The sequence below is a fragment of the Mus musculus genome, chromosome 8 (genome assembly GCF_000001635.26).
Source record: "Mus musculus strain C57BL/6J chromosome 8, GRCm38.p6 C57BL/6J".
Classification (NCBI taxonomy): Eukaryota; Metazoa; Chordata; class Mammalia; order Rodentia; family Muridae; genus Mus; species Mus musculus.
Window position 1 is genome coordinate 77,137,591 of NC_000074.6, and position 21,295 is coordinate 77,158,885.

Consider the following 21,295-nt stretch of genomic DNA (forward strand, 5'->3'; position numbering starts at 1 on the left):
AGAGCTGAGTGGCCAGCGACCTATTGCCTAAGCATAGATATATCAGGGGAAGCTCCATGTTCTAGTCCTGCAAGCGCCTGGGCAATAACCACCTTGTCTCTCCTAGTTTGGGCCTTAAGCTTACAGACCAACCAGAGAAGCAACACTAATCCACAGCAAAGTGTATCTCCAAATAATATCAATCCCACCCATTCTTTAAAGAAGGGAAATGCTGAGGAGATCCAATTGGGTAATCCTTTGGTCAGGGACAGGTCCAAGCGCGTGGAGTTGACCTGAAGTCTCAATTCCCGAAGGATCTGTTCAAATTCAGCCATCCAATTCTGTAACATATACTGAAAAAGACTTTTTGACAAATTAGCTGTCCTAGTAAATTTCTCATACTGAATGGAAGTAACACACAATCTCGGAAACTTTTGTTTACACCCCAGCTGAGCTATTTGCCATAATACATCTAGTTGTTTCTGGACAAGATCTATGAGTTGATTAACCAGCATGAGACCACCCTGTATCTTGACATTAGCTGAGGCCTGTTTATCTATGACTGTAGTCACTGAGGCTGACAAAGTGTTAATGGTGTCAGTCGTCTGGACCTGTCCAGACAGAGCCAAGGCTGTCTGAATCAAGGCTAAACCCAGTTCCTAGTTAGTGGTAAAAAAGCAGGGGAATACTTGAGCATTATACATCACCGTCATTGGGAGTGGAAATGTCGACATTATCCCCCAACGCTGCTCTCTCTTTATTATTGACGCCCTGGACATCACCAAGACGAGGGACATCAGTATTCCCTTGGTCAGTCTGGATTTTTCGGGTGAGTCTTTCTGGTATCCAAAATGGGTTGTCTTCATTCTGTGGGAAAACACAAACCGCTCCCCTGGATCTTATCAAAATAGGATCCGGGCCATACCATTTATTATCAAGGACATTTTTCCATTTAACCATCTCATTGGGCCTATCTGGCTCTGTACAATGACGTTCAGCCGCAGTATGGCCATGAGCATCAATATTTAAAAAATTGAGTGTAAAGAGTGCCATAGACACAGACACTCTTGGTGCTCGGGGTAAAATCTCTTCAATTCCCCTCTTTTGCTTTATAAGATAGGCTTTGAGGGTGCGATGCGCACGCTCAACAATACCCTGTCCTTGAGGGTTGTATGGAAGTCCAGTCAGGTGGGTTACGTCCATCTGACGGCAGAACTGCTGGAATTTTTGAGACGTATAAGCTGGTCCATTATCAGTCTTAAGGAGTTTGGGTTTCCCCCAAGCACTCCATGCCTCAAGGCAATGTTGAATCACATGTGAGGCTTTTTCTCCGGTTAACGGAGAAGCAAACATGATGCCAGAACATGTGTCAATGGACACATGGAGATATTGAAGTTTTCCAAAGGAAGAAACATGTGTAACATCCATTTGCCAGACCTGTAGAGGTCGAATACCGCGTGGGTTAATTCCCACATGAGGAACTGGCAAGAACTCACAGCAGCTTTGACATTGAGTAACAATGTCACGGGCTTCTTTTCTTGTCAAGGAGAAACGACTGCGTAATGTTTCAGCCGTCACATGAAAATTGTTATGAAAATTTTTTGCAGCCTCTACCGGGGATGATAGGGCAGCAGCCACCACTTTAGTGGCCTTATCTGCCAAATCATTTCCCAGAGCCATGGGGCCAGGTAGGCCTGAATGGGCTCTAACATGAGTAATATAAACAGGAAATCTTCTAGATAACAAAACTAATTGTATCTGCTGAAAAATATTGGCAACTCTACTGGAAGGCTTAATCACTCCAGCCACTTCTAAAAGATTTACTGCATTAACCACATAACAGGAATCTGACACAATATTAAGGGGTTCTAAAAAGGTTTTTAAAACTTCTAAAACCACTAAACATTCTACCACTTGAGGTGAATTTTCATTATATTGTTTGGATACCACTTTACCATTAGCCACATAGGCACCTATGCCAGTTTTTGATCCATCAGTATATACCACAATCCCATTTTTAAGTGGGTTTCTTACTGTTATTTGTGGAAAAACAACAGATTGATTTTGGGCAAACTGTAAAATTGGATGTTTTGGATAATGGTTATCTATTTGTCCTGAAAAGGAGGTAACTAAAACTGCCCAATCATTAGATGTGGCTGCCAAGGTTTGAACCTGTGCAGCGGTATAAGGTACAATTAAAAGATATGGACTTCGCCCAAAGTGGGTGATTGCTGCTTTTAGGCCTTTAAGGGCAAGCTGTGCAATTGCATCAGGATACCAATCTATTATTTTAGCTGGGGATACGTTTGGATGGATCCACAACAATGGCCCATTCTGCCACAAAACTGCGGTTGGCAATTGTGCTGTCTTAAAGACGCACAAACTGAAAGGCTGCGAATCCTCAATACGTTGTAATTGTGCATTCTGTAAGGCTTTTTCCACCTTTTGTAAGGCCTGGTTAGCAGCTAGAGTAAGAGTCCTAGGGGAGGAGATATGAGGATCTCCTTCTAAAATACCAAACAAAGGCCTTAACTCAGCGGAAGGAATCTTTAAAAAAGGTCTGAGCCAATTAATATCTCCCAACAGCTTTTGAAAATCATTTAAGGTATGGAGGTGATCTCTTCTTATCTCTACCTTTTGGGGCACAATCTTATCTGGGGACACCACAGAGCCCAAAAATTGTCCTGTATCAGAAATTTGGACTTTTTCTGTGGCTATCTGTAAACCCCACTGACTTAAAGTTTTAAGTAGAAAAGGATATGCCTTTTGTAGCATGGTAAGGTCTTTATGGCACAGGAGGATGTCATCTATGTAAAGGAGCAAAATTAAAGAGGGGAATTGTTCCCTCACTGGCAAAAGAGCTTCTTGTACATAAAGTTGACACATAGTAGGACTATTGGACATTCCCTGTGGTAAGACCTTCCATTGATACCTCTTATCAGGTTCCATGTGATTAATAGAGGGGATGGTCAAAGATACAACCAAATAGGCAGAATCATTTCCTGAGGAGCCCATTTTCTTTATCTCAGGTCCTGCAAATTTCTCCCTGGTATTATCAGGGAGGAGCAGCAGCTGAGCTATCCTATCTCCTTTACTAATAGAAAAAACGCCTTTAGGGCTTGAGCACAGGACCTGTATTTCAGGGGAATGTTGACAATCCATAACTCCAGGGTGGACTACTAAGCCCTGCAAGGTGAGTGAACCCCGGCCGAGAATAAGGCCCATGGTTCCCGGGGGCAAGGATGGTATAGGCTCCACTGGCACCGGCTGAATACTCATTTGAGGCATTAATAGGAAGTCGGAGGCGGCACGCAGGTCCACCCTTGTGGGTCTTCCTGGGTCGCCTCTCTGACTGCTTCCTGGGTCCTGACAAACTGGTTCCCATATCTTTGAGGGCCCTGGGACCGAGGGCCCGATGACCCGTTTTTTGGCACATAAGCTGATTGACTATCAGGTGGGGGAAGGATTCTGCCCTTTATATCCCTCACAGAGCGACACTGGTCGGCTCTATGATAACCCTTGCCACACTTAGAGCAAAGAGTGAGAGTCCCTCCCTGTTTATCTGGAGCTCTGCAATCTTTCTTAAAATGCCCAGGCTTTCCGCAGTTAAAACATGTCCTCTGATTATTTCTGCCCATGGAGCGGTTTTGGGATTGAAGGATGGCAGCCGCTAAACCTGCATTGCTGAGAGGTCCCCCAAGCTCTCGACAAACCCTGAGCCAGTCTTGTAAGCCTTTGTTCTTTCTTGGGGCTATGGCCGTTCGGCACTCCTTTGTGGCTTGCTCATAGATGAGCTGTTCTACCAGAGGCGCAGCTTGCTCTGACTCTCCAAAAATACGCTCTGCTGCCTCTGTCATTCTGGCCACAAAATCTGAGAAGGACTCCTGAGGTCCCTGGATTATCTTTGTTAACTGCCCAGTGGCTTCACCTGCTCGGGAGAGCGCCTTCCAGGCCCTAATAGCCGTGGAGGAAATTTGGGCATAAGCTCCCCAATGGTAGTTTGTCTGATCAGCAGAATAAGCTCCCTGACCCGTTAACAAGTCAAAAGTCCAATCTCTCTGCTCTGGAGTCAAAGCAGCTGCGTTTGCTCGGGCCTGCGCTTGTGCAGCCTCGTGCCAAAGCGCTCTCCATTCCATATATTTGCCCATACTAGGGAGAGCGGCTTTTACAATCGTTTGCCAGTCAGCAGGAGTTAGTGCCATGCCGGCGAGCCTGTCTAACTGCACCAAGGTAAAATTAGCATTGGTTCCGTATTTACGGACCGACTCGGCAAGTTCTTTAATTTGTAAGTATTCTACCGGAGCGTGGACACGCCCACCCTCGGCTCCTTCAAAGACCGGAAATGCCTGTTGTATTTTCCTTTGTTCCTCTCTGGGAATGAATGAGTCTGCGCACTGCCTCTCTGCGCACTGCCTCTCTGCGCACTGCCTCTCTGCGCACTGCCTCTCTGCGCACTGCCTCTCTGCGCATTGCCTCTCTGCGCATTGCTGACGCACTACGCAGGGCGGGGGCTCCGCATAGGGCGGACCTTGAAACCGACTGCCCGGAGGTTGAACAGTACGCTGGCTTTCGCCAGCCGCTTTTGGCTTTTTTCTTGACCAATTAGCTGGCTGGTAATGGGCTGCTTCTTCCTCCCAGTCTGTTTTCTCAGAGGAGAATTCTTCATCTGCTTCAGAGCTACTAAGAGCTGGCTTCCTGAGCTCATCTAGTGACGAGTATCTCCTAGAGACCTCCGCTAATCGATCTTTTTTCTTTTCTTTTTTCTTTTCCTTCCTTCTAATCTCTCCCCAGGTATTCTTACCTGACCTAAACTTTTCCTCGGGTTCAAGACCCTTGGAAAGGCCTGTATACTTATTTTGTGTACCATATTTTCTCTTTGCTCCTACTCTCTCTCCCCGCTTTACTTCTGATAGATTGCCCTGAATTTCATCTAGAATCCGCCCTGCCTTAACCACTTGATAACATGTGAAAAGGAACAAAAGGGCTTCTAACACTAGAAAAAATTCAAGGCCAAACATTTTCCACTTTACTTCTGATAGACTGTCTTGAATTTCCTTAGAAAGTTCAAGACCAGACTTACCTCGTAAAGCTGTACTCACTGGTACTCTCGTTCCCCAGCTGAAAAGTTCTGAATTCATGCAGTTGAATCCTTCTCAACAGTCTGCTTTACGGGAACCTTTATTACCGCGACCCGCAGTTCTGGTTCTGGAATGAGGGATCTTCCTTGCGCCGGTCCCGAGTTTTCTTGTATTTTTTCGTCCCGGATTTTTTCTCGTCCCGGAATTTCTCGTCCCGGAATTCGGCACCAATTCTTACACGCGTTCTCACGCCCGGCCAGGAAGAACACAACAGACCAGAATCTTCTGCGGCAAAACTTTATTGCTTACATCTTCAGGAGCTAGGAGCGCAAACCCCCAGCCCCAAAAGCGAAAGCCACCCCTATATTGAAACCGAAACCCCTTTCCTATTTAGGAGAGTTATATTTCGCCTAGGACGCATCACTCCCTGATTGGCTGCAGCCCATGGCCGAGCTGACGTTCACGGGAAAGGCAGAGTACAAGTAGTCGTAAAATACCCTTGGCACATGCGCAGATTATTTGTTTACCACTTAGAACACAGGATGTCAGCGCCATCTTGTGACGGCGAATGTGGGGGCGGCTCCCAACAAACTTCCTCTCCCTAGGCTCCACCTCTTAGCGGTTTTACCACCTCCTAGGAATGGTATGAGCTGAGGAACCAAGCCTTCCACATACGGGCCTTGGAAGGCCCTCCAGATCCCACAGCAGAAGGGGCTTCGTCTTCCGAGCTTTGGCAGGCTCTCGTTACTTCACCATGCAGATTGCTGCTCAGCCAGAGCTCCGGTCTGCCTGACCCTTGTCCCCCCACATCAACTATGCCCCTGCCTCTCTTGGAGCAAAATCTTTGTTCGGGTTGCTGAGTGGCTGTACATCTGTACATCTGTCCTCTCAGTGTTTCAAATTCTAAACATTCTCTAGGACTTGACTCAGAGGGTTCCTTCCTTTCCTTTGTTAATTAACATGCACATAATAGATTCCATTATGACATTTTCATATATGCCATCCATTGTACTTTACTAATACTCACACTGTACCCCACCCCATTCCTGACTGGTCCCCTCTTCATAAAGGCCTCCTTCTCCCCCACCCCTTGTATAGCTGTATCTTAAAGTAACATTATATCAATTCCATATGACTTATTCCATCTTCTCCACGCTCCTGACCCTCTACAATGTAAAATCTTGGAGATGATGGATGGGCTGTGTGTTGACTCCTTCAGCCTTGCCTTGAGAATCTTTGCAATGGCTCACTAGAAGAGTACTTGACTAAATGGCGTAAGGCCCTTGGGTTAGATCACTTGGGCGTGTGCATGCATATGCATATGAATACACACACACACATTTGTTGACTGCAGTTGGAGTTGAATCATGGCTGGAGATGTGTACTGCTCACTTATATTTAATTAAGAGCTGACAGTTATTATTTGAGTTTTCTCACTTTACCTTTTTTTTTAAAGTGAACTAATCAAACCCAGGATGAGTGTCAATACTACCATTATTTAAATTAATTTAATTATTTTTTTTGAGTCTTTAGGCCAGATTTTACACTTCTTGTTGACGCATTTAAAAAAAACTTTTTATTGGTTCTTTCTGAATTTCACATTAAGTTCCCCAACCCCACTCGTCACCCTCTCCACTTGTCCCCGCTTTCCACCCTTGCAACCACCCCCTGACAGAGAAAAAATCTCTTTGTAGAAGCTATAATGTGTCACTGTGTGCCCCCAGTATACCTTTTGTCCACATTTCTTTGCTTGCAAAGTTTCATTGCAATGACTCCTTGGGCTGGTTCGAGGCCTCTGGCTCCTGCTACTCCATCAGTACTGGATCCTCATGGGACTCCTCTCGGCTCTCCCGTTGATGCCCTGTGTCATGGAGACCCTGCAGCTGTGGATCAGTAGGACTGACTCCTTCATACACTGCAGCAGTTCGTAGATGGGCTAGATGTTGGGGTGGGCCAACTCAAAGCCCTGGACCTGAGAGGTATCTGAGCTGGTGGGCTCACTGGCAACACATACCCAACACACCCCTCACCTGGCCAGCCTTACCATGCTGCCCAGGCAAAGTGCAGGACCTGCTATCCTGAGTGCCAAAGCAGGTGAGGGGAGGACCAACTCTCCCAGCTGCCACTAGTGGCAAAGGGGAAGGAAGGGGAGGGATCTGAAGTGGTAATAAGTTAGTCTGCTCTAAATTCCCAAGTGGATGGGCACGAGAGCTTCTCGCTACCCATCCAAATGCTTTGGGTTCACGAATGAAAGGCACACACGCAACTTTAAATTTAATATGCCCTAAGCAGCTCAATGGCTGGGCCACTGCCAAACACTCCCATGTTGCTAACACCTCTGCTCCAATATTCCTGAATTATTAATTACTAAAATCTATATTTCCTCTCTGCTACCCCAGACCCAGTGGGGGAATCTTGCCTGATTCTTACCTGCTTGTATGCTTTCTCTCCTCCAACTCTTAGGCTTCCCTGTCATGGTGACTCTAAAACCTCATCCTTCCTGTGTCTCCCTTGCCTGGGACATCTGAAGTCCCGCCTCTGTCTCCCAGCCCAGCCAATCTTATTTACCAATGAGGACCTGCTGGGGCAGGGACCATCAGCATCTCACAGGAAGACATGTGAATTCTCACGTAATTTGGGAACCCAGTTAACATAATGTAAGCAATAAGCCAAATCCACAACAGGGATCTCTCCCTTGAAGACAGCACCTAGCAGATTAATAGGCAAAGCCAGCTTTCCCTCACTCAAGCAAGCCCTCAGGGCTGGCTCGTCCCTACCCATCCCCCCAGGGTCAGCTCTACTCTGCTGCCCAGACAAGCCACAGGGCCCACTCCCCCAGTGCTGCAGCAGGTGAGGGCCTGAGCCAGCTAGCTCTCCTGCTCTTAGGACTCCAGGGTCCCAGGTCTTCTGCCTGCTGCAGGTGGTGAGGGGTGAAGGGGAGGAGGGTATCTCTCACCCATTCACACCACTGCATGGTGCAGTGCCACTTTCCTATGCTATATCATCCAGCTCAACCCGCAACTCTAGCAATGCGGGGCAGAGGGGCTCTCCCAAATACTGCAGCTGGCCAGGGTGGGGTCAGCTTGCTGCTCTCATGCCCCCAGGGCCAGATCTTTCTTGATCCCAGGTTAGGGGTGGGGCCAGTCCTGATAGCAATGTTCCCAGACCGAGACCAAGGATGTCCATCTGGCTGTTGGTGGTAACAGTCCCCTGCTGCTGCAGGGCTACAGACCCAGGTGTGGACCCAGCAGCAGCACAGGCCAGGGTCCCACAGTCCCAGGTCATCAGCTCCTACTCACATCAGCTAGCTCACTACCCTCAAGTCTCCAGTTCTGCATGTTTTCACTGTGTCCACATCCTTCTATTTCTCTTTCATTTCCATTTCTCCACCACATACTTGCTCCTCTTAGTGATGGCTGGGGTCTCTGACTGTCTGGGGTCATCACAGGAGTGGTCTCAGGAGTGCTATAACCCACCTGTACATTGTGATGCCAGGCAGGGGTTATCATGGGCATTGTCTGTCCCAACCCTACTCTGTATGACGCCCTTCCTGTCTGGACCTGACATGAGAGCCATCTGTCTGGGGCCCACAGTCTCAGATGGGGCTCTTTTAGTCTCTGGCTTGCGCCTTGCCCCTGAGAGCCAGTGTGGGCCTGCATGCCAGAAGGGTATCCACCTCAGGCTAGCTTTTTTTTTCCCAGGGAGTGTTAGGCTACTAATCATTCAGATATTCCCAGGTCAGAACACTGAATGTAGACAGAGGCTCGCCCCTCTCGGCCATGTACTGATGCACATCTGACATAGAAGCCACGCCACCACACCTGTATTGCTGTATTGCCTCTAGGGCAGCATTGTTGATGCCTCCTTGCTTGAACCCATATTGCCATTTACCATTTTGGCTGTGATGTTTCCATTTTATAGTTTAGGAGACCAAGACTGAAACAAAGCATTCTGAGTGAGGATTTTCATTCCACTGTGGCTGAGTCCGCCTCTGAGCCCACAGGCTTTGGATGCAAAGCCAATCCCTTCCTGCTCTCCTCCCCATGGCCTTCCAGCCTCTGCCTGCCCTGTTCTTATGTTACTCTAAGACCCTGTATCCCTCAATATTTTTCTTTTTTCTCTCTCATTTGGCTCTAGGTCAAGAATAGCACAAAGTTGATCTTAATTTTGGGAGGGAGGGGTGGCAAAGAAAACTTTTGTTGCTTTCTATAATTTCGGAAACAATGTTTCCTTTTAAGCACTGCCTAAATTATCCTACAATTAAAAACAAAACAATTTTACAGTTTGAAACAACGCAGAAAAAAAATAATAGCTTGTATTTTGTTTTTTTCTAAAGCTCAGCTTGGTTAATTTCCTTTGGTTTCTTTTCTGAGTACTCAAGTCTGGGTTTCCAGTCACTTTTTTAGCTTGTGCTACCCATGCTTGCGGATCCCAACATCTGGATACTCCATCCACATTGGCCCTCACCTTGGAAGCCTTCTGGAACCTAGACTGGCTGCCTTTCCTCCCAAGCCTAACACAACTGCTGGCATCACAGACTGACCAGCCTCACTGGGGAAGGATACAGCCTCTGTGGGGCAAGAAGGTTGGGCCCAAATCAACAGCCTCACTTGCCAGTCAGCCTCAGAAAGATACTCCTGCCTTTCTGGCTTCATTCCTTCCTCCCTTATTCCTTCCTCCCTCCCTCCCTCCCTCTCTCCCTCCCTCCCTCCCTCCCTCCCTCCCTCCCTCCCTCCCTCCCTTCCTTCCTTCCTTTCTTAGGCAGTTTTTTAATTAGATATTTTCTTTATTTACATTTCAAATGTTATCCCCTTTCCTAGTTTCCTCTCCGAAAACCCCCTCCCCCTATCCCCTCCCTCCTCCCCCTACTCACCAACCCACCCACTCCTGCTTCCTGGCCCTGGCATTCCCCCTATACTGGGGCATTGAGCCTTCACAGGACTAAGGGCCTCTCCTCCCATTGATGGCCGATTAGGCCATCCTCTGCTACATATGCAGCAGGAACCATGACTCCAACCATGTGTTGGTTGGCGGTTTCATATTGCCTAGGCTGACCTCAGATTTGCCATATAGAAGAGAGAGACTGGGGTTGGATTTATGATCTTTATGTCTCTGCCCCACAAAGGCTAGGATGGGCCTCCATACTTCCTTAGAGCTCATTTCCCTAATGGTTATAGTATGGGGGGGGGGGAGTTCAGCAGAACACTGGAAATGGAGCCAAACCATTTTCCATTCTGTGTATCCTTTGTAAGCCAGTTACTTAGGAATCCTGGGTAAGCATTCGTTACTATAGTTCTGTGCCTGCACGGTATACTGCATTAGCCTGCAAGTTATTGTTGCTAAACCCAAGTATTACTACTCAAATCATTCCAGGCTACTCGTCCCAGTGTTCTGGGTTCCTGAATGAAAAACACACACACACACACACACACACACACACACACACACACCACAGCCTTATATTTAATATGCCCTTAACATAAGTGGCTGGGCCACTTCTTAAGCTCCATTGGCTAACACCTCCCCACCAATATTCCCGAGTCATTACTTACTAAAATCTATATTCAATCTTTGCTGCCCTAGACCCAGTCTAGATGGGAGGGCTGAGGCCACTCTTCCTTGGCTCTTACATGTTGGCTGTCTGTCTGTCCTGCACTTCTCAGGCATAGCAGCTACTCCTCTCCTGGCATGGCAGCTCTCTTCCTCCTCCTCCCTCTGTCCCTTGCTCAGGAATCCTAAAAGTTCCACTTCTGTCTCACTGCCCAGCCATTGGCCACTGGCAATAAGACCAATCAAAACCAACCAGGGACAGGGACCCTCAGCATCTTATGTGTGGACATGAGGATGCTCCTGCAATTTTGGGGACCCAATCAACCTAAGTAGCATTAGACTAAATCCACAACAAGTTGCATGTGCTGTGTGCACGTATTAACTTAATAACGCACTACTTATACACTGATTAATTCTTCTAACATGTATGCATCATCAGATTCCCACGCAGTGTGTTGTTTATACGCCTCTAGTTTCTTCAGTAGCATATGAACCATTTTTCCAGAGTACTATGCTATATGTTTTGTACAAAAGTTTATAAGAGAACTTTTTGAAGTAGTCCAATCACACATATATGAAATAATATATGTATTATATATATATCTTCTATGTATTTGGTGTTGTTATAATTCCACTTTGATCAGTATAAAATCGTATTCTGTATCTCTAGCAGTACTCTTTGAAGTTTTAAAGTCCTCCTTCTCTGATATTAATGTAGTCACATCAGCTTTCTTTTTTTGGTGGTGGTGGTGGTGGTGGGTTTTGGTTTTTGGTTTTTCGAGACAGGGTTTCTCTGCCCTGGCTGTCCTGGAACTCACTTTGTAGACCAGGCTGGCCTCAAACTCAGAAATCCACCTGCCTCTGCCTCCCAAGTGCTGGGATTAAAGGCGTGAGCTACCACGCCCGGCCTTTTTTTTTTTTTTTTTTTTTTTTAATTTGTGATCACACTGTCGCTGTCAGACACACCAGAAGAGGGCGTCAGATCCCATTACAGATGGTTGTGAGCCACCATGTAGTTGCTGGGAATTGAACTCAGGACCTCTGGAAGAGCAGCCAGTGCTCTTAACCGCTGAGCCATCTCTCCAGCCCAACACATCAACTTTCTTATGCTTACTCTTTGTATTGTATTGTATTTTTCCACATTTAATTTGTAATCTCTCCATGTTTTTATGTTTAAAATACACCTTAGCACATACTGCAACTTGCTTTTAAAACTAGTCTACCATCGTTGACTTTAGACCATTTACATTGTAATTTATTCTTGCTTTATATCTTTGACTTTTTTTGCTTCTCATGTAAATTGTTAATTGTTCACCTATATTTTCCTTTGTCCTTCTTTGAATTAATTGTTTTAGTATTCTCTTTTATACCTCTATCTCTTAACCTAGATCTGTTATTGTAGTGTTGTACCGTATGTTATATGGATTTGCTTCTCAACGTGCATCAGACTTTTGGTTACGTGAAACACAGATTTCAACTCTCCAACTCAGAGATTTGAAAAAGGAACAGTGAATATACATTTCTAATGACTTCTTAGGTAATGTTTATAAAATAGTCAGCATAGTTTAAGAACCATTGCTAAAGATTATATAAAAGACATATTTTTATTACCACAGATTACAGAGAATTCATCTATACCATTTCAAATATAACATTCAAAACTTACAGCAATGGAATTTTTAATATCCCTTCCTTAAATTTGAACATCTTCAAATATATTTCTTTGCTCTATCCTTTCTCTTGTTCTGGAACTGTAGTTACACATGCTAAATAATTTGTGCTATGCCACATATTACCAATGTTTCCTCATTTATTTTTAAATTATTTTTGTCTTGTGTTTCAGTTTGAACAACTTCGGTTATATTTACTTCTTTCACTGATGCATTCTTGCTGAACATCCAGTATCTTGATAATTCTAAACAATAACTCTTAAATGCTACACATTTCAGTTTCTAAATTTCCATCTGTTTTTGCTCCTTTATCTGTCTTCATTGCTTACTGGTTCTACATCACTTAGCTCTCATTCCTTTTTTTTTTAACTCATGATAAACCATATAGAGTTTAATTTTAATTTTATTTTATAACAATTCTTTGATATACATAGAATTTTACCATTTATTTAAGACAAAAGCAAAATCTGGATTGCTTTATTTAATAAAATATTAAGGCTTAACTGGACATTTGATATTACATTTTTTTCACAGCCGATTTCTTAGTTTAGATATTATTGTTGTTACCTCTCATTTTTTTTACTTTGTACAGTCTTTTTTTTTTTAATATACAGTAACTTCCAGGTGCTTCTAATCCCAGCCCTTAGGTTATTTATAAAGCACTTTCTACTGATTTATTTTTTTCTATCGACTTTGGCTCATTTTTTCTATTTGTTTGTTTCCAATGTTATTGCAGTCTGGTTATTCTGAAGATTCTGGGTTTTGCTACATTTCTCTGAGAGATCATGGATTCTAATCTACTAGTGAATTAAGTCAATGGCAGGTCACCTTGAACTTTGAGAGCCTTTGTGTGGGGGGGGGGGGCATTTATTTTGCCCTAATTGTGAGGTATGTGGCCTGAGCCTTTGGGATTTCAAACTAAAGTCAGAAGTCTTTGAATCTCCTTACCTTTGTGGAATTCAAGCTCTGTTCCCCTCAGGTGGGTGGCCTCTGAGACACCTGTTCCTCAGGCCAGCCTTCCACCACACTCCCCTGTGTGCCTTGATGTCTAATGTGCACTTCTGGAGCCTCCTACTTAACTTTCCAGGTCTTTCTCCTTCCATCTCCATCGTTTACAACAGTCCCAAAGCCTGGTTTTGTTTTGTTTTGTTTTGTTTTGTTTTGTTTTGTTTTGTTTTGTTTTGCTTTGTTTGTTTCTAGACATCTTATACTACATGAGTCACAAGGCTGGGTGGGGTGAGGCTGGTCAACCACAAAACCTTGCCTAGAGGGTTCTCTTTTTTAGTGGTCAATTTCCCTCCAGTGTCTTCCCTGCATTTGGTCACTCCTAGGCACCTTTAAATTCTTCACCCCACCTCATTCTTGGAAAATTCAAAAGTATCTGCAGGAGGCTTATCTGCTAAAAGCTGGCATGTCATTGCTTAAATGTAGAACTACCCTCACAGTTAATACATAACTCAGAGAGAAATCATGTTTATTTTTTCTTAGTTTTTTGTCTTTCATTTTAACCCAAAATTATTCCTATGACCCTATCTGCTGACTAGTATACAGCTACTAGTTTCCATATAGGCATCTCTGAACTTTGATGGGAATCTGTAACAATGGCCCCATTGCACTCTCCTAACTTGTCACATAACCTTAAGATTAATCTTCCTGATGCATGACATTCTATAAGCAGAAATCTGCAGTGGCACCCCAGGACCTCCTGGATGACTGCTGAGTACTCCTTTAGTTGTCATTCCTGGCCACTGCTCCTTGGTCAGGATTCCGTTTGTCTACTTACGTTAATATTTCTGTACAAAATTATTTATCCCACATAACCTAAGAGGTGACTTCTTCTGGCCTTGCTATCTTAACACAAGGAGAGCACAGTGTTTTCAGAAATCCAGATCTCCTCTTCTCTTCTCTTCTCTTCTCTTCTCTTCTCTTCTCTTCTCTTCTCTCTCCCTCCCTCACTCCCTCCCTCTCTCCCTCTCTCCTCCTTCTTGTCGATATAACAGGAACTAAAGGATGAAACACAAATCACACATTTGTGTTAAGTGCAACCCAGATTTCTAAAGTGGGAGGTAGAGAGACAGCTCAGTAGTTAAGAGTCCTGACTGATTCTCCAAAGGACCAAGGTTCGATTCCTAACACCCACATGATGGTTCACAAACAATAGTAATTTCAGTTATGGAGGCTCCAGTACCCTCTTCTGGCCTCTCCAGGCACCATGTATGCAGGTGGTGCACAGAAAGACATGCAGGCAAAACTCACACACATTTTTTTAAAAAATTGTAATTAGATTTTATAAACCTTTAATGTTTGTACAACTACAAAGTATGGAAGAGAATTATCAGGAATCTATTAGAAGATGTCTACAGTAGTCTCCTGCAATTCTCCTGTCCTGCCTGTGGCAGACAGAGCCGCCTGGAAGGAAAGCATTCTGCAGCTGTTATAGGATCTTGTATCTTTACAGCATGCTGATCATATATTCATCCTGGCCTTTCATTCTAAAAACAACAGAGAAAGTCTTCCCTGTCCGTGAGAGATAGAGACATTCCTTGCTCACTCTTATATGCCAATGTGGCTTTCTTACACTTATTATCATCTATAGAAATGAAAAGGAATTGACAGCCCATGAGACCAGTACCTTATGCAAGTCTTGTTGCCTTTGCACAATAGGTGGCCCCCATAAATCCTTGATAAATTGAAATAAATTAAGATTACATTTTGTTATTTCTTTAAAGTTTAAAGTTGACTTAATTCATTGTGAGTTACAGATGAAACCTGCAGCTGGGCATTCAGTCTCATCCGATGTAAAAAGCACATAATGCCAGTTACCAATGGAAGTTCTTCCCAGTAAAATGAGAGTGCTTTACTCAAAAACACTCCATTGTTTATTATTTCCAAAGAGCACTTTCCACCAGCAGATTATATTGTCAACTGCTCTTTAGAAAGCCCTCTGGCCTTGAGGAAGGCCAGTACCACCAGGCTTTCTGAATTGTGATTCTGTGCTTTGCCACGTTACCAGCTCCAGCTTGTGTTTCCTTTGGAAAACAACAGCGTAGCAACTGCCTGGCCTGCATGGTAGGCTTGTCATAAGGCTTCTATAGATAGTACAATAGTAGAGATCTGGGCTTTTATTTTAAAAGAAGAAACTTCTTTATTATATTAATTGCTTGTTACTGCCTACCATCTAGACTTTGTATACTAAGTATGTTCATTAAAAACCTCCGGTCTAAAAATAAAATAACTCTTAGGTTATAATGATGGTAGGATTTAATTTCTTGTTTTGTAGGATTTTCCTATTCCATTACTATTATTTTATTATTGTTATTAAGATTTACCAAATTGTTATAGAGATGGCACTCCAGGTTAAATTGTTTTATGTGATGTATTATATTAAGGGATATGGGTTATTTTGCTGGATAGCTATTATACTTAGAAATTATATTTATTTTATATGTATATATACATATATATATATATATATTATAATTAGAAATTATCAACCAAGGGGACATGATAGTGGTGTGCTGAGGGGAGGACTCTAACCTAACCAGTTCACTGTTACGGGGTTCAGTGAGACTGTCTGCTATCCAATTGTCTTTAGGAGTCACCCTCAGACCCGCTCTCTGCAGTCTGTGCTCACCCACCATATGACCTCACCCTGTCTCATGACTTACAATAGCAGCCTGAGCTGATAACCCATTCCTCATACCATGCCTGGATGACTAACTGCCAACGTTCTTTTGTGAAGGCGTCCGACTTCAATTGTGATTAAAAGCGGTTGATCGTTCTATTGGTTAGCCCAGGATCTTCAACTCACCAAAACACTTAGCAGATCTATCTCCAGAGTTCCTCTAGGATCTGGCCTCATCACACTGACCCAAGCCCTGTTCATCCTTCTCTTGAATGCAGTGCTGCACCCTAGCAGCACAGGTCCCTGTCCTTTGCCCTTAAACCACTGAGGTCAGTTTTCTATCCAACAACTAGAGTGGTCCTGCTTCAAGGTCTCAAGTCCAGGGCCTTCTCATGTCACCCAAAATATCGTCCAAAGCCTGCCTGTGGCCTCTAAGGCCCCCAAACAGGCTTGTGTTAGCCCTGGACCCCCACTTCCATTTTGCTTTCCCTTCCACCCCGCTTCTGTGCCCACGTTCCTCCTGAAACCCGCCCACTACTGATGCCCATTTTGTACAATGTTTACCTTTTCCTCTGCCAGGGTGGCCCCATAGGTACACTGAAGAATCTTTACATTTTTATTTAAAAAACACCTTTGCGGATCTGCAACCCTATAGGTGGAACAACAATATGAACTAACCAGCACCCCCAGAGCTTGTGTCTCTAGCTGCATATGTATCAGAAGATGGCCTAGTCCTCCATCATTGGGAAGAGAGGCCCCTTGGTCTTGCAAACTTTATATGCCCCAGTACAGGAGAACACCAGGGCCAAGAAGTGGGAGTGAGTGGGTAGGAGAGCAGGGCGGGGGCGGGGGGGCGGTATAGAGGACTTTCAGGATAGCATTTGAAATGTAAATGAAGAAAATACTAATAAAAAAATTGGAAAGAAAAATCACCTTTGCTGTTAGGGCCTTACTGTTAGGGCTTCTTTCCGTTTTTTCCCCAGCACAACTGTCTCAGTGCCGTCCATTATATCTGACAGCCTCGTCAGTTGTCTCTTCTTCCCCTGGTTGAATGAAAGTTAGCACAAGTAGAGAATTTTGTCAGCCTGGCTCCTTATACCACTCCCATTATTGCTTCAAGAAGTATCTGGTAGCTCCTGGATATTCAGAAGGGGAAAAAAAATTAACCAATGGGTAGAGCTAGGCTGCAATTCTACGCTCTGCCAGTAGGTGTCACTCTATAAGACTTGCTGTGTCCCGTTTTGATTTGTGTTTAGTTCCAGGTTGGCTGGAGAATTGAAAGACCAACATTGCCTACTGTGAATTTGAAAGTCCTTGTGGTAAAATTATGTGTCATTGGTAAGCCAGCTTTGCAACCTAAGGCTGCAGTCTGGCCTTTGCTTGGATCAGTGCAGTCATGATGTTTGAAGAAATGCACACCACACCACATGCAGCTATTAACAAAATGAAATGGCAGGAGGATGTGGCTCCTCTCCCTTTGAAGGAATATGTTTGACATAATACAGTGTCGTTCGTCATAACTAAGCTAGAGTCTAACTGGTCTTAAGTTGCCAATGTTGTGCATGAACCCTGTGTGCCTCTACTATGCAGGAGAAGAAATATCAAAGTAAGAGAGGGAGAAAATATCCTATTCTGATTATACTTGCCAGTATTTTATTCTAGTCTGGTAGTTATTGTTCTAACAATTTTTTTTATTATTATTAAATCAGGACAACACAACTATCTGTGTGCTGGAAGAAATGACTGCATTATTGATAAGATTCGGAGAAAGAACTGTCCTGCCTGCAGGCTCCAGAAATGCCTCCAAGCCGGCATGAACTTAGGAGGTAAGTGTTGTGTGCTTAGCTGATATACATTGCAACACCGGTGGAGCCATGTACCACCAAAGGGGAGGTAGGGCTAACAGGGAGCAAATTCCTAAAGATCCGTAAAAGCAAGGCTTCGTTTTCATGGTGACTTGTTTTCTCAGGGGACTGTTTCCTAGCTGGAATTAAAAGGGAATGCTGTAGTTTGCAATGATTCAAAAATTGGATCTTTAGCCAAAACCTAAACAAAAAACTGATTACTTTGTACATAAAATTATAGCTGGTGATTACTGTCTCTGTCCTTAGATGATAGCATATGGCATAAAGGAATATATTCTGGATCCCAAGAGTAACATACGAGGGAAAAATACAGTAAAATGAGAGGTGCTCACCAAAGAAGAGCCAACGGGAAGAGTGCAGTGCTCACAGATGGCAAGCCAGGCTTCCAGGAGGTCCAGGGCCACTCCCAGTGACTATCAGGTGCACAGCTGTAAGACAAGCCTCTACTGGTGGTTTTAAGTCCCCCCCCCACCCCCAGGGGGGACAAAACCAGCAAGAAGACTTTGAAAAGGACAAACAATATAGGGAACCAGCCCTACTAGACAGTAAAATATATCACACAGATACCATCAGGCAAGAGGCCTGCAGCGCACCGCGTGGTCCGCGGGGTCCTCAGATGGGACGACAAGATGTGCAGAAGCAGATATCACACACCGTGCAACGAGGCTGGCATTTCACATCAGCTGTGCAAGGACTGATTTTGTTTTTAAGTTTTTATTGACTTAAAGAAGCGTTTTGTCAAGTACATAACCAACTAAAAAAAATATTGAATCTAAACTACTACAGACACTAGAATAAATTCTCTAGATAGAGATTTTCCAAGTATAGAATAAAACCAGAGGGTACACCATGAAAAGTCTGAGAGGATCAGCACACCTTACACATCAGACACAGCTCTCATAGCAGAGACCAAGACACTGACGGGCGAGGGTTGGCACTCCTTGCAGATAAAGAACCTGCTCACGTGAAGAGGAGGGGAATGGCAGGGATGCTCACCAGTGAAGCAGGGGCTGCTCAGTCATGGTTGTCATGAAAAGGTCCTAAATCTGATAAAAATAAAATAAAATAAGAGAGACTTAAAATGTGATTATTTTACAAATTAGCAAAATGAAATGTTTCTACGACTTTGATGAGAATGGAAAAATCAAGGCAAACTCAGTGACAATCTCATGCATCTTAGGTGGGGCAGAAACTGGCATGTGATGCTTTTATTTACATGAAAGATTTTACATAATCATGTTGATTTTTAAAATTAAAAGTAAATAAAAATAATTGTAAAGATATACAAAATTAAACATAACAGAAAAAGATAGGTGGATAAAATATAATATGATAAATATGCATCCATTTTGGATGGATTAAATTGCAGAACACTCTTCCAACATTAATGAAAACCCGGTGAGGTTTATGTGTGCTAATACAGGCTTATCTCCACAGTGTTGTTCAGCAAAAACAAATCAAGGTTGCAAAATGGGGTACTTCCATACTATGGATTGTATGTTTATTCTAGAAAAACAACAGGCTGTGCTGGAAGGAGGCCTGGGTGCTACCACATATCCTGGGCACCTTTGAATTTATGTCACATCAGAACCTGTACTGTGTGTTCATTCCATATATAAAAGAAACCAACTATTAGAAGAATGTAATGGGGTAGACTTCATTCTCCCTTTGCCTTGGTGAATGAGTCTACTGGCTGGCTAGCTGGGAGTAAACAGAGAAACCCTTAGGAGTCAAGAGGAGGAAGATGTTGGCCAGGGAGGATGGTGAAGAGACTGTCAGGGTACCTTACGAAGAGCTCAGAAAGAATGTCCTCGTGATGAGAGGAATGGACAGAGAGACGCCTCTGCTCTGCCACTCCTGGTCTCATAGCTGCAGGCAAGAAGTCACCCAGCTTGTGCCCAGTATCCTTAGCTTCAGTGCGTGCTGACCAGCATACCACCAGCTGGGTTGCGGCAAGGACTAAGTGAGTAAATTTACAACGAAAAGGAAGTCACTAAACAGCTTTCCAGTACTATAACAAACTACTGAGACAATGAGTTTATAAAGATGAAAGGTTTTGGGAGCTCATAGTTGTACAGTTTTCAGGCTATGATTACATTCTTGAGGAGAGGTGAGGCGGTAGGTCATGGCAGTAGCTCGAGGTAAAACCATGAGAGGAAGGAGCTGGAGTCCCAGATTCAGAAGACTCCAATCCACCTCTTACAGATTCCCCAGTACACCGGAGACCAAGCCTCCAGCTCAGGGCTTCTCATTCGGGGGGCACCGAGACCCCGTGGCTTAGCAGCAGGAACAGCAACCCCTCAGGGGCACAGCTGAAATGTCTAGTATTACTTTTAAGTTCCACCAAAGGATCCTTTGTGTGTATGTATTGTTTATACACATGATATTATTTTTTCTGTTTATTGTTAATTCCTTTATCCCCAGTGACACACTAGTATCCCACAGGCCCACATTGACTAAATGACTGACTGCTGTTTCAAAGACTTCTATGTCCTACCATTGTAAGGATGAATAGAGCTCCCCATCACACACCCCATAAATTAAATAATTTAAGTCATTTGGGGAGGGCCATATGGATGTCTTTATAGGGAGAATAAGTAGAAAGGAGATAAATGGGCCAGGAGGCCAGGAATATGCCTTGGACAGCTTACCTGCATACTGGATATATGTTGGACTTCAATTTCTTCTGAGCTCTGAGCTTATTCCTCATCGGTAGATGAATTGTCAGGGAAACAATAGAAGACAGGTGTGCTTGGTTTTGATGGGTCTTTGCTGTCAGTGGACGGAGGACTTTCAGAGGAAGCCTCCGCATCCACTGGTATAAAGGAGAACAAGAAACAGTGTTGGGAGATGGTCCAAGACACCTTGGTATTCAGTCCAATGGCCTCAGCACATCCAGATGCCACAGTTGGAGCATCATTTTCTGAGCCGTAACAGCATCCTACAAAGCCTGTTCTCTGTGCCCTCCCAGCTAGATCTCATTTTATCATTACTAAGGAGTGCGTTTTAGCAGCGAGTCAGCAGGAGCATTGAAGGATGGACAGAAGAGCTGACACATACCCCGTGGAGTGGCACAGACCGCTCCGATCTCGGTTCCCAAAGCCAAGCTCATGCCTGGCGTCACTCTGCCCTACCAAGTGGGTGCTGAGGAAGAGATGGACTCAGGTTATCCAAGAAGAGCATGGTGGCTCCAGGCTTCTCACCCAGCTTGTGCCCAGTATCCTTAGCGTCAGTGCGTGCTGACCAGCATACCACCAGCTGGGTTGCGGCAAGGACTAAGTGAGTAAATTTACAACGAAAAGGAAGTCACTAAACAGCTTTCCAGTACTATAACAAACTACTGAGACAATGATCACCTAAGTGAAGCATGGCAGAGGGCACAATGCAAAATCCACGATCAGTTGTTGGCTTCCGTACACATAGAATGAACTTGCCTCTTGCTGCCACTGACAGTGGAAAGTCGGTGATAGAAAGCAGGGGAATTGGCATCTAGGAAAGCCATTTTCCTCTGGGTCAGTTTAGGGTTTA

General features: G+C 44.2%; 1 protein-coding gene and 1 non-coding gene across 6 annotated transcripts in view; one reads left to right on the top strand and one right to left on the bottom strand.

The window, feature by feature from the left end:
- Window positions 1-21,295, top strand: part of Nr3c2 (nuclear receptor subfamily 3, group C, member 2) — a 346,930-nt gene that overhangs the window by 239,508 nt on the left and 86,127 nt on the right. For all 5 annotated transcript variants that reach the window (XM_006530577.4, XM_006530575.4, XM_006530576.4 and 2 more), the window contains one exon: window positions 17,612-17,728. In XM_006530577.4, coding sequence (XP_006530640.1) covers window positions 17,612-17,728 — 117 coding nt within the window. The remainder of the gene's footprint in view (window positions 1-17,611; window positions 17,729-21,295) is intronic.
- Gm24838 lies at window positions 8,761-8,890 on the bottom strand. Its single transcript, XR_003947715.1, has one exon. It is a non-coding gene; the product is annotated as a small nucleolar RNA SNORA17 (small nucleolar RNA).